Below are 13784 nucleotides of genomic sequence, written 5' to 3'. Positions count from 1 at the left end.
CTTGTGGGGGCTGGTTTTGTTTTCTACGAACTAATCTGGCTCTGAGGTGATGATTACATTTATTTGAAAGCCTGCTTACTGGAAGCTGATTTGGTGATGTTGGTTTTATGCCTGGTAGATGAATCAAAATGAGAAATGGAGCCTATGGCTGTTATTAGTAGGTGAACTGGCATGATGAGGATGGTCTCTTCATTGGTCATTTGAATCAGAAACATCCGGAAAGAGAAGCTTCTCTCATAACTGGAAAAGATGCTACTTGCATCCGCAAACATGGTAAATGGTATAAAATTGCTGATTAAAAGCTTTTTTTTTGAGATGTTTTGAGTTAAACGAGTCTTGTATGGGTTTTATGAATCTCCATTGACGTAATGGAAGTTGTTTTTTGAGTTGAATTTATAATTGATACCTTTTCTGTACGTGATGTTTGGCTAAGATATAGCTTTTCTCAAGTGTATACTTGTAAGTTACACTATATCCTGGCCAATTGTTACCATTGTGCAACTGTTACATGAGATTTGCCAGAATGCTGCTTTCTGTTTTATATGTGATTTTTGATGGCATTCTTTCTAGAAGATAGTTACTACTGTAGTTCTTTAGAAATCTAAAAATATATTTATTTATCATCAAACACAGAAATATACTTCTGGAAATATATTTCTCAGTCATCACACACACATCAAAATGAGAATCTGAAAGATTTTTCCCATTCATTTTTTTCCAAGAAATATATTTCTATATTTTCAATTCCAGATTTTCAGGCCATCAAACGGCCCCATAATGAAGATGTAAAGTTTGTCAATGCGTTCAAATCGTTCCCTTTAGTGGAGAAGTGCTGAAGTTTGCCAACGTTTGGAACACAGTCTTGAGGTTCTTGGAGTTGCAGTCTTGGTTCTTGGAGTTGCTGCAATAGAAGAAAGGTGATTCTCTTTTTCCTTCTCTGGGGGGTATTGTTTCTTGCGAGAGCTTTCCTTCCGGTTTGACTTAAGTAGATTGTGCTTGTTTTCTTTTGGATGTCATTGCAGGAAGGTGTTCCTGAAACAATCGATCTGCTTCGGAAGGCTGGAATCAACTTTTGGATGCTTACTGTTGATAAACAAAATACAGCCATTCAGATAGCGCTAGGGCTGCACAACGAGTCGAGCTACTCGAGCTCGACTCGTAAGCACATTCGAGCTGCTTATTTAGTTAAACGAGTCGAGCTCGAGTTGACAAGCCGACTCGTAGCTCGACTCGTTTAAGCTCGACTCGTAAGCACATTCGAGCTGCTTATTTAGTTAAACGAGTCGAGCTCGAGTTGACGAGCCGACTCGTTTAATTAATCCAGTCGAGTTCATTTCAGTGAACTCGTTAAAGCTCGACTCGACTCGATTAGTTAATGAACCGGTTTTTTTAAAACCGGTTCAGATGAGAAAGCGGGAAGAGTTTAGTGTTTCCTGGCTACTTTCCTCTTTTCGTTTTCGTTCTCACTTCTCCCTCTCTGAGCTCTCTCCGACTCCGACTCTCCCTCTCTCGCCTCTCGGTCTCTCCGACTTCTCCTTCTCTTCTCTTCTCTTGTTCTCCCGTCTGGGAGTCTCCGACGTCTGCAGGAGGACAAGTCGTCCGCGGCCGTGGGCCACTTCAGCCTTCAAGGTCAGCCGGCTGCTCTGCCTTCAGCTCAAGGTGAGGTCTTCCACTTCTGCGTCTCCAGTTCTTTCACTCTAGTTTTCCCGTCTCCGACGTCTGCAGGGGGAGTCTCCAATGTCGACACTCGACAGCCACTCTGAACAAGTGAACTTTGTGACTTTGGAGCACAACATCGTTAACGCCTTTAAAAAAGACCAACGATTCTTTCGTGTTCAGAAAGGGAGAGGAGACGCAAGAACTTGTGAGAAAGAGGTTACAAAAATTTCGACGTATCTTTCTTTTACCTAAGAATCTGAACTCTGCCATTTATTTGCCCACTCCCCAAAAGAAACTTGCACTTTCTCCTGAATCTGCTGGATAAGGTCCTCCATGGTCGTTTTTCATCAGCTTTCTCTTCGTTTCTTGGTTCAACCTTTCTTCTTTTGCATTGTGCTGTGCGACTGTCAGAATAACCTGTGTGGAATGATTAGTACCGTTTCATCCTGTTGTAATTGCTGAGTAGATTGAACATGTAGTTGATAGACTTAGAATATCTATCTTCGCGTGCATGTAACTGGAGTTTGTTGATGTTATGTAGTTATTTTTGGGGATTCATTTATGATAACCATATGGGTGTTATGTAGATAGGTTTTATGTTTCTTTTAAGAGTTAAAGGAATAATCTCGACGGATCTTTCACCCATTTTGTACTTTACCTTCCTCTTTTTATATTTTTGAACAGTTTATGCAGGATGCATGGTCTGTCAGCGGAAACATTCTTGATATACATGTACTAGTTCTGAACTCTTTGCAATAGTAACTGCAGAGGCTCCATTTTATCTCCTGTTCAATCAATTGCATAGACCATATGTTACCCGTCTGATTGGTTAGGAGAATACATGAGGAGTAGGAAGGCTCGTAATACTAATTGCTGCTGCTTATCACTATCATAATGGACGAGCCTTTTTAACTGCGTTCTCCTCTGGATAAATCTAAGCTATAGATTCAAGAAAGAAAAAAACTTCAATTCCTGGTTATTACTCTTTGGAAAGAAACGATAGTCTTCATATTTCATTCTTTTGGTTGCTGCTGTTTTCCTCTTTTTATTTTAAAAGTAATTTGATGGTATGTGTAGTATTCAGGGGATTTAGGCTGTCCTCTGCCTGAAAGCAAATTTTTCTGTCTTTTGTTTAATTTGCAGTTTTGCACTCTTACATGGTTATGTGTTCGATTCTTGTTCTGGCACATGCATAATTGAATTTTTATGATCATTGGGAGGTGGTGTAAAATATACGGATGATTAACATGTTCTATCAAATATTAACATGTTCTATCAAATGCCTGCAGGTCCTGTGGCTGAAGATATGTTCCATTGGCAAGCGACAATTATGGGACCTCCTGATAGCCCTTATGCTGGAGGCGTGTTTTTAGTTACAATTCATTTTCCACCTGACTATCCTTTTAAGCCTCCCAAGGTTATTTTTTATTTTCTTGTCATTTTGGAGCACAATGCCTATATTTTGCAAGTCTCTTCTTGAATAAGGTTTTATCTGCAGCTGGCTAGTGTAATGATGATTTACATCTTTATTGTTTTTTATTTGTGTGAAGGAGAAGTTTGTTGCAATCAACAATTTTTTTTTCCTTGGTGGTTTGCTTGCTTGAAACAAAAGTTGGTTGGCCAATAACCTTAAAGGGGTGTTTGGCATACCATAAGAAAACTTTTATTGGTCATTCTCTGTACATGGTTTTCCCTGCAAAAGGGTCCTCTTTTCTGCTGTCAGACCTTGCTTGTCGTTAGGGAAAAAGATTTTTTGAAGATATTCTTTTCAATTTTTTATGTGCTATTTATGTAGGGAGAATTGTCGAGCTTAGGGGCTAAAGGTTGGGTAAAATGACTTTTTTTCTCTTCTAGATCATTTGCATCAAGCATGTAGCATGGTGTATTGTGTAAGAGGATGCGTGTATTATTCTTTGGAGAGAACTTCCTTTTAAGCTTTAGTTGGTGTTGTGGAGTGCTTATACATAAATGTATGCTTTGTTGTTGTTGTCATCGAAATGTGGGTTATGCTTTGTGGATGTATGCGCATTTATATAAAGGCACTAAGTGCAGCTTCTGAAAAGCTTCGAATTTGGACAAGCATTCTGTTTCCTTGAAATGTATCCTGCTCATCTCTTGAAGCTTTGTTCCTTCTGATGGCATAGCTGGTCCATTTTGAAGAATATGACCTAGATTGATTCTCTGCTCTGGAGTTGATGTTGAAGGTTGTAGAAACACGAACACAGAGAAAAGAAAACGAGGAACAAGATGTAACGTGGAAAAACCCTCAACAAGAGGAAAAAAACCACGAATGAGGAGGAGCTGGTGCCCACTAGCAGCCAGACACTCTCTCTCTTAATATTTCATTCACATTGAATATTAGGGTTACAATGGTATAAGTATGCCCTAATTAGGACATACTGGATCGGGTCTAGACCTGGACCCGTACACCAATATCCGTCAACACTCCCCCTCAAGTTGAGCATACATATCAAACATGCCCAACTTGGATACATTTCTCTCGAACGAAGTTGAGGATAGAGCCTTCGTTAGAACATCAACGGTTTGGTCTTCAAACTTCATGTAAGGAAGGATCAACTCTTTGGCATCAATTCTTTCACAAATAAAGTGACGATCAATCTCAACATGCTTGGTTCTGTCGTGTAGAACAGGGTTGTTGGCTAGATTGATTGCAGACTTGTTATCATAGTACATCTTCATACGTCCTTCAATCTTTATGCCAATATCAGTCAACAATATTTTCAACCATAGTAACTCTGACACTCCCATCGCAACGGCTCTATATTCTGCCTCTGCACTAAATCAAGAACATACATCCTGTCTCTTGCTCCTCCATACTGCAAGGTTTCCTCTCAGGTAAGACACAGTACCCTGTAGTAGATCGTCTGGTGTCAGCACATCCTGCCCAGTCTGCATCTGAATACCCCTCGACCTCTACAGTCTCTTGTTTTACATACAAGAGTCCCTTACCAGGATTTCTCTTCAAGTAACATAATACTCTGTCCACAGCCTTCAGATGTGCATCAGTAGGAGCATGCATGAATTGACTCAATACATTGACCGCGAAAGTGATATCAGGTCTCGTGAGGGTAAGGTAAATCAACTTCCCAACCAGACGTTGATATCTTCCCTTAGCTTCTTCAAGGAGCAGCTCTCCATCCCTAAGACTCAACTTGTGCCCGATGTCAAGTGGGGTAGAAGCAGGCCTACACCCCAACTTACCAGTATCTTCCAACAGATCTAATGTGTATTTCCTTTGGTTTAGCACAAGACCAGTACTCGATCTAGCAATCTCAATACCAAGAAAATACCTCAGCTTGCCAAGATCCTTGAGATCAAATTCCGTAGCCAGTAACCCTTTTAACTTGATAATCTCCTCCTCATCATTGCCTGTGACAATCATGTCATCCACATAGACAAGTAAAAGAGTGACTCTTCCCTCCTTTTTCTTCACGAATAGAGTGTGGTCTCCATTCCCTTGTTTGTACCCATGATGTTGCATTACTCGTCTCAGTCGTTCGAACCATGCTCTGGGTGACTGCTTGAGGCCATATAAGGCCTTTTTCAGCTTACAACATTTCTCTGGTTCTTCATATCTTAGAGGCATATGCATATATATTTCTTCTTCGAGGTCACCATTGAGGAAGGCATTCCTAACATCTAGTTGGTACATCTTCCACTCCTTCATCACAGCTAGGGATATAACAACTCTGACTGTCTTCATTTTCGCAACAAGCGCAAAGGTCTTCAAGTAATCAATTCCATATTTCTGGCTAAATCCCTTGGCCACAAGTCGAGCTTTATATCTTTCAACACTCCCATCTGGTTTGTACTTGATGGTATACACCCATTTGGATCCAACTAGGTGAGCGGCTTCAGGAATCTTCACCACTTCCCATGTCATATTTCTTCTCAGGGCATCTATTTCTTCTTTCATTGCATCAGCCCACCTGGAGTCACTTTGAGCTTCAGCAACAGTCCTGGGGATCACAGCCAAAGAAAGAGTAGAAACAAAACACTTGTAATCTTTTCCAAGTCTGGAATAAGATACAAAATTACCAATGGGATGTTGAGTACATGACCTGACACCCTTTCTCAGGGCAATGGGAAGATCTTCATTCTTCTTTTCAACCTCATCATGAGTCTCCACAGTCTCCACGGTAGGACTTGGTTCATCCAGAGAAGGAGTGGCATTGGGATTTGAAGTAGATCTAGCATCACAAGTCATCATCTCTGTCCGAGTACCTCGTCTAGAGTAGAACTGTCCAAACAACCGAGGGCCTTCCTTCTCAATGCTAGTGTCACACCTTTCCTCTTTCTCAGGCACATCAACAGTAGTAAGCGATTCTGCTTTCTTGTAGTCCAAAAAATCTGTAAACTGAAGTTCCTGTCTCTGAGAATACTCTTCCCTGCCCACAAACTGCCCCCCCTGAAAAGGATTCTCACCAAAGTAAGAGGCATGTTCCAAGAAGGTAACATCCCTCGTAACATAAACTCGACCAGTAATAGGATCAATACATTTGTATCCTTTTTGCGTAGGAGAGTATCCAACAATGACACCTTTGATAGATCTAGGATCAAGTTTCTTGACATTTGGACTGTGATCATGGATAAAACATACACAACCAAAAACACGAGGAGGAAGTAGGAACGGTGGACGATTGCCAGGAAGTAACGAGTGGGGAGTCCTACCATTCAAAACACGTCTGGGCATGCGGTTAATAAGATAGGCACTAGTAAGAACTGCATCACCCCAATAGTGTTTAGGAAGATTTCTCTGAAACAAAAGAGCCCTGGTGACATTAAGAAGTTGACGATTTTTCCTTTCAGCTACCCCATTTTGAGGGGGGGTGTAACTACAAGATGTCTCATGAACAATCCCCTTTTGTCTAAGAAACTCCTCAACAGACTGACACATGTATTCACGGGAATTATCGGACCGGAAAGTTTTAACATTCGCACCATATTGGGTATGCACAAGAAGAATGAATGTCTCGATGATACGAGGAACCTCACTGTGGTCTTTTAACAAGTACACAAATGTAGCACGAGAGAAATCATCAATGAAAGTGATAAAATATTGAAAACCTTGACGGGTATGAATTCCCGAAGGTCCCTATACTTCAGAGTGAATCAGGGAAAAAGCTTCATTAACACAACTAGTAGAAAGAGGGTACGACGCCCTGACATGTTTGGCAAACTGACAAACATTACAAGAAATGGAAGACAAATCAAAGGAGGAACACAAGTCTGGAAACAAATGTTTCAAAATCTGATAAGATTAGAAAGAATAATCTTTGATTAACCTCGAAATCTGCCCTAACTCCTCTTTATATAGACTAGAGGAGAGAGAGAAGTTACAAGAGAAACATCTAAAGGAAAAGTTATTACAAAAGTACCCTCTTAAACCTAAAACTGAATATAAACACATCTTAACACTCCCCCTCAAGTTGGAGCGTATATGTCAAATAGGCTCAACTTGGAACAGCAGCTTTGGAATGGTCCCCTTGCAAGAGTCTTAGTAAAGATATCAGCCGTTTGCCCTGTAGTTGAAATGTGTGAAGTACTTACAAACCCCTTTTGAATCATGTCTCTAGTATAGTGACAATCTACTTCAACATGCTTGGTTCTTTCATGAAAAGCCGGATTATTAGCAATAAACAGTGCAGCTTTGTTATCACATAACAGTTGCATAGGAAGAGGCACTTCGACAGTAAGATCCAACATCAGGGATCTAACCCACATAACTTCAGCAGTACCCTGAGCCATAGCTCTATACTCAGATTCTGCACTTGATCTGGCAACCACAGTTTGCTTCTTACTCTTCCATGTAACCAAGTTGGATCCAATAAACACACAAAATCCAGTAGTGGATTTTCTGTCCGAGGGGCATCCTGCATAGTCGGCATCAACATACACAGATATAGTGAGTGAGGTACCATTCTGAAAGAAGAGTCCCGTTCCTGGTGAATTCTTTAGATACCTAATAATCATCATAGCAGCATCCCAATGAACTTTCTTGGGCTTATCCATAAATTGACTCACTCTGCTAACAGCATAGGCAATGTCAGGTCGAGTAACAGTGATGTATAGGAGCTTCCCAACAATCCCTCTATACTGTCTCGCATCAACATCTTCAGTATCATCATCATACAAGCGGGTATTGATATCCATAGGCGTGGATGCAGGCCGACACCCCAGCATCCCTGTCTCTTGCAAAACATCAGTAACGTATTTCCTCTGGCACATGATAAGGCCCTTTTGATTTCTGGCAAACTCAATACCAAGGAAATAACGTAGTTCACCAAGGTCCTTGGTGACAAAGTGTTGTCCAAGGACATCCTTGATGTTGGAAATCCCCTTATCATCATCCCCTGTAACAATGATATCATCAACATAGACAAGAACTATCACCGTACCTGTAGAAGTCTTCTTGACAAAGAGGGAATGGTCGGCCGAAGAACGTCTGAAGCCCTCATTCTCAATATTCTCTGACAATTTCTGAAACCAAGCTCGAGGACTCTGTTTCAGACCATAAATCGCCTTTCTCAATCTGCACACTTTCTGACACCCCCCCTCAGCAACAAACCCTGGTGGTTGCTGCATATACACTTCTTCATGTAAGTCACCATAGAGAAAGGCATTTTTGACATCAAGCTGTGAGAGAGACCAATTCTTGCTGACAGCCACAGCAAGGAGAATCTGTAAAGAAGCATGTCGTGCCACAGGAGAGAAGGTATCATAATAATCAACCCCATAAGTTTGGGTATAGCCTTTTGCAACCAGACGAGCCTTATATCTGTCAATACTGCCATCTGCTCTGTATTTGATAGTAAAGACCCATCTGCAACCAACAATGGCTGCATCAGCTGAAGGAGTAACAAGTGTCCAGGTGCCTCTAGACTGAAGAGCATCCATCTCTTCTTGCATAGCTGCTGCCCATTTGGGATCAGAGAGAGCATCCATGGGATTCTGTGGAAGAGCAATAGCCGACAGCCCCTTGACAAACTGTCGGTACATAGGGGTGAGTCTATCCATGGATAAATGACCAGAGATAGGATGCAAAGTGCAACTGCGTTTGCCTTTCCTTTGAGCAATGGGCATATCAAGTTCATTAGGAGCAGGAACATGCTCGTGACATACTCCTATGTCATCATTACATAAAACATTGTCAGTTGAGTTTGTGTCAGGAATTACCTTGGGCGTGCTGGGTGAAGGCACAGGTGCACATTGAACAGGCGCAGCAGGCTTAGTACGACGTTGGTAGACAGCCCCAAAACGTGGATCAACTGGGTTTGGACAACTCATGAGAGGTAGAGGAAATTGGACTTCATCATTTAATTCAGACGCCCTTAATTGAGTTCCATTTGGGGAGAAGAAAGAGGTTGATTCAAAAAATGTAACATCAGCACTCACATAATACCGACGAGTAGAAGGATCATAACATCGATATCCCTTTTGAGTGCGGGAATAACCAACAAAGATCGTTTTGATGGCCCGAGGAGACAACTTATCTCGCCCAGGACCAAGCAACTGAACAAAGGCAACACATCCAAAAACACGAGGTGGAACAGAAAACAAGTCTCTGTCAGGAAAGAGGACAGAGATAGGAATAAGGTCTCCCAACACAGATGACGGCATACGATTAATAAGATAGCATGCTGTGAGAACAGCATCGCCCCAGTAAGAATGGGGAACATGGCTATGTATGATAATGGTTCTGGCAACATCAAGAATATGACGGTGTTTCCGTTCAGCAACCCCATTTTGTTGGGAGGTATAGGCACAAGAAGTTTGGTGGATGATACCCTTATCCCTGAAAAATTGTTCCAAAGAGGAAGCACAGAACTCAAGAGCATTGTCAGAGCGCACAATTTTGACACAAGTATCAAACTGAGTCAGAATTTCATTGATAAAATTTTTGATTACATGACCCACTTCAGATTTATGCTTCATAAGAAAAACCCAACTAACACGACTATAGTCATCGACAGCAACAAGATAATATCGATGACCTTGAAGAGCAGGTGTACGACTCGGACCCCAAACATCAAAATGAAGTAACTCAAACACAGAATGGCTACTTCGACTGGGCCGCGGAGGAAAGGATGACCGATGGTGTTTGCCCAACTGACAAGACTCGCATTGAAAAGAAGACTTAGGAGACAGCTGAGGAAGAACATGCAGCAGTTTCTGAAACGGTAGATGTCCAAAACGTAAATGCCAAGTATAAGCCGAGGATGAGGACGACCCTGCAGAGGTAGACCCAGCAAAGGGAAAGGGATGCACTAGCCTGTAAAGACCTCCCTGTTCACGGCCACTGCCAATCACCCTGCCCGTCAGTATATCCTGAAACACAAGAGAAGAGGAGTCAAATATCGCACGACAGTTTAAATCTCTGGTAATCTGACTGATAGATAGTAGGCTATGTGGGAATTCTGGTGCATGAAGAACATGTTGCAATGGTAATGATGAAGTAAGTTGGACCTCTCCAAGTCCAACAACGGGAGAATATTTGCCATCTGCTAGAATAACCGAGCGACCAGGTGGAGTAGGGACATAAGAAGTAAACTGTGCCTTGTCTCCACAGAGATGTGTCGATGCACCCGAATCAATGAGCCAATCTGTAGTGTCAGAATACATACCAGATGAAGATGCACTGGCAGCAGTAGTGATAGTAGAGGTGGTCGGATCAGGAGCTTGTTGAGGTCTATCTCCAATCAAGTGTCTCAACTGAGAGATAATATCATCTGCACGTAACTCACTGGAGGAAACAGGATGCTGAGTCTTAGGCTGCTCTGGAGAATCAGTAAAAACAGTCTGATTGGCAACAGCTGGACGACCATGTTTCTGCCAACACTTATCCACAGTGTGACCAATGCGATGACAAAACTGACATACTGGGCGCGAAGGGGTATTGCCACGGCCACGGTATCCTCGTCCTCTGGCAAAGAGGGACCCACCTCTGCCACGAGTAGCAAGCATAGCAGAAGTGGTATCAAGAACAGTCGATGAAGGGATTGGAATTCTGCTTAGCCTACTATAAGCTTCATCAATAGGAGGAATCGAGGGACTAGTGAGCATCTGATTCTTTGCTGATTCATAAACAGAGTCTAATCCAGACAGAAATACTCCGACCATAAGCATATCTCTGTATGCCTTCTGTTGTTCACACTTACATGCAGGAAAGTAGCTGTTTAGTCTCTCAAACATGGACTTGAGACTAGAATAATAAGTATGTAGAGGGCGACCATCTTGGCGCATCTGATGAATATCATGATGAAGCTGCATAATTCTTGTTTCATTCCTTGCTTGTGAATAGGTGGCTGCAAGGGAATCCCACATATCCTTTGCACTTTCCTTATGCAGGACTTCATTGGCAATGTCTTGAGTAAGAGTACCAACAATCCATACCATAACCAACGAATTATCTTTAAACCAAGTAGTATATTTTCCTACCTTCTGTACGGGCTCGGGCTCCAATATAAGATGTTCCTTCTCATGAGCGATCAGGTTCTTTTTACTTGCATGGCCCACATCTCGTAATTACCCCATCCATTTTGGTGATAAAGCTGGAAAATGGGGAACTCTTCATCTCTCCCGACGACACAAAGGAAGAGGTATTAGCGCCGCTGCTAATTTCAGACATCGCTCAACACAATGGAGGAAACCGAGCCACGGAATAGGAAGTGCAGGCAAAAAGAAGACAATCACATATCGAAAGACAACATGCTGATCATGAAGCAGTTAACACAGGCAGCAATCCATAAGTCTGATCGGCTGGAAGAGGCAACAACAGAACTGAACGAAGACAGATTACCAGAGGCGACAGCTAAGACGCTGAGAGGAAAATCAGCGTGCAGAGCAGCGGCGGAGCAGAGGAGAGTGGTGGAGACAGCAGAGGCGATGCAGCGAAGACGCTGAGAAGAAAATCAGCGTGCAGGGCAGCGGCGAAGCAGAGGAGAGTGGTGGAGACAGCAGAGGCGATGCAGCGTGCAGCGGCGATTCAGCGCCAGCGGAGAAGCAACAGCGACGGACGGCGGCGGGGCGGAGGTGACAGCCACGGCGGGCAGCGGCGAAGATGACTGCAACAGCTGACGAGGCGTCGGCGGAGAAGACAGCAACGGGCGGAGGCGTCGGGCGGAGAGGTCAGCGACAGGCGGAGGCGTCGGGTGGAGAGGTCAGCGACGGGCGAGGCGTCGGGCGGAGAGGTCAGGACAGTGACTGGCGGAGGCGTCGGGTGAGAGGTCAGCGACGGGCGGAGATGGGTGGACACGAGCGGGTGGAGGAAGCGCAGCGATGGGGCGCGGTCAGGCGCGGGCGGCGCCGCTCAATCGGCGCGCCAAGGAGGAGGAGACGGCTGCTGCTCTGATACCATGATAAGATTAGAAAGGAATAATCTTTGATTAACCTCGAATCTGCCCTAACTCCTCTTTATATAGACTAGAGGAGAGAGAGAAGTTACAAGAGAAACATCTAAAGGAAAAGTTATTACAAAAGTACCCTCTTAAACCTAAAACTGAATATAAACACATCTTAACAAAATCCCAAAGGTAAATGCCCAAAACGTTCATCCCAGTACATAAAGGACTGAAGACAATCTCTCTTCTCTTATCTGTCTTGCGGATCGCTGTCAACAGAGCAGTAGCCACACGTATGGGAAGACGATATATCCATCAGAAGCTAAACCAATCCCAATCCTCTTCCCTGTCACCAGTCCTGCAAAACACAGCGATCGGCAGAGAAAATAAGTTCACAATTCAATTCTTTAGTAAGTCTACTGACTGACAAGAGATTTAAAGGAAACTGGGGGACAGTAATGCGCCATGCACATGAAATTTGTCCAACAACGACAGAGTGCCTTCGCCTGCCACACAGGTAGAGGAACCATCTGCAAGAGAAACACGTTCCCTTCCCGAGGACAACTTATACTTATGAAACATTTTGGATTACCTGTCATGTGATGAGTAGCACCACTATCGACAATCCATTTCCCCACAGAAGAGTTACCTTTATTGCCAATAACTGCAAGAGCATGATTAGTTGTAGTTTCCTCTGAGGTCTCAATCTTGTTGACATCGATCCTGCCCAATAAGCCTTTAGTTCACGAAGCTGATCAGCCGAAATAGAAAGTTTTTCCCCACTGGATTTGGGCACCTCAGGCCCAGGTGTTTTCCCACTAGAAGACCTCCCTCTATTTCCTTTCTTGTCTGGATAGAGATCCCAACAGTAATCGACGATGTGACCCGTCTTCTTGCAGTGTGTGCATCGGCGAGGGGGTCTAGCCAAGCCTCCAGGTCCACGGCTCACAAGGGCTGATCTCTCATGAGAGAGACCAAGATCCCTCTTGCTTTCATTGGTGACCAGCCTTCTCTGTTCTTCTGCTTCAACAACCGAGTATACATCTTCAATACTGGACACCTCTCCAGAATTCAGAATCTGGCTCCGAACACCTTCAAACTCATCATTTAAGCCAGCTAAAAAGAGGAACACTTTGTTTTCCCATTTATGGGCATGTAAAGTGCCTGATCTTGGGGACAGTGCCACGGAATATCAGAGTGATAGTCAAGTTCTTCCCACTTGGCTTTCAAAGCCCCATAGTATTTTGCAACAGAAGAGTTCCCTTGGCGGAGGTTATAAACAGTCTTCATTACTTGATAAGTGCGAATGGCCGTCTTCTTCTGGCCATACATTTGCTCAAGGACCACCCACATGTCCTGTGCAGTCTTCTTCCGAAGGATAAGAGGTTGAATCTCAGCAGAGACAGAGTTGACAATCCACGTTTTTACTTGATTGTCCTCAAGGAACCAAGTGTGCCACACATCACTTGTTCTTGCTGGTTCAGGGTTGCTCCCGTCGATATAGGCCATCCGACCACGGCCAGCAATCCCCATAGTCATAGCCGGCGACCACGAGAAATAGTTCTCCTTTGTGAGGCGAAGAGTAATAACCTGCACAGGAATGTTCTCGGGTCTCAGTCCCGATTTCAGTTTGACTGACCATCGATGAGGAAGAAGAGGCTGCCATAATGACAGACCCACACAACGACGAGAGCAACAAGGGCAGGGAGCAACTGCAGCGTGGAAGACACGGCGTCGTCAGAAGGGCGGAGCGTGAGGCGCTTG

The 13784-nt window shown here is 43.6% G+C and overlaps 2 protein-coding genes across 2 annotated transcripts in view; one reads left to right on the top strand and one right to left on the bottom strand.

The window, feature by feature from the left end:
- The window catches only part of LOC116250092 (protein transport protein Sec24-like At4g32640), a 191305-nt gene that overhangs the window by 150759 nt on the left and 26762 nt on the right, over positions 1-13784 (top strand). The window contains exons 11-15 of the mRNA XM_050076986.1: positions 119-273; positions 751-917; positions 1023-1629; positions 1726-1875; positions 2949-3076. The gene's annotated coding sequence lies outside the window, so the exon portion shown is untranslated. The remainder of the gene's footprint in view (positions 1-118; positions 274-750; positions 918-1022; positions 1630-1725; positions 1876-2948; positions 3077-13784) is intronic.
- On the bottom strand, positions 9603-11148 carry LOC126409942 (uncharacterized). Its single transcript, XM_050076998.1, has 2 exons — positions 10305-11148; positions 9603-10008 (listed from the first exon to the last, which is right to left on the bottom strand). The coding sequence occupies exons 1-2, from the start codon at positions 11074-11076 to the stop codon at positions 9971-9973; spliced, it is 810 nt and encodes a 269-aa protein (XP_049932955.1). The 5' UTR covers positions 11077-11148; the 3' UTR covers positions 9603-9970.

Source organism: Nymphaea colorata, chromosome 3, assembly GCF_008831285.2.
Source record: "Nymphaea colorata isolate Beijing-Zhang1983 chromosome 3, ASM883128v2, whole genome shotgun sequence".
NCBI classification, from domain to species: Eukaryota; Viridiplantae; Streptophyta; class Magnoliopsida; order Nymphaeales; family Nymphaeaceae; genus Nymphaea; species Nymphaea colorata.
This window is presented reverse-complemented; position numbering and strand designations above follow the sequence as displayed.

Bases quoted from the DNA above. Each gene is read 5' to 3' on its own strand.
- LOC126409942 (XM_050076998.1), bottom strand. From the start codon at position 11,076: ATGGTATGGATTGTTGGTACTCTTACTCAAGACATTGCCAATGAAGTC. The intron at 10,009-10,304 runs GTATGTATTCTG...CTTGTGTTTCAG, and splicing joins TGCCAGTGCATCTTCATCTG to GATATACTGACGGGCAGGGT.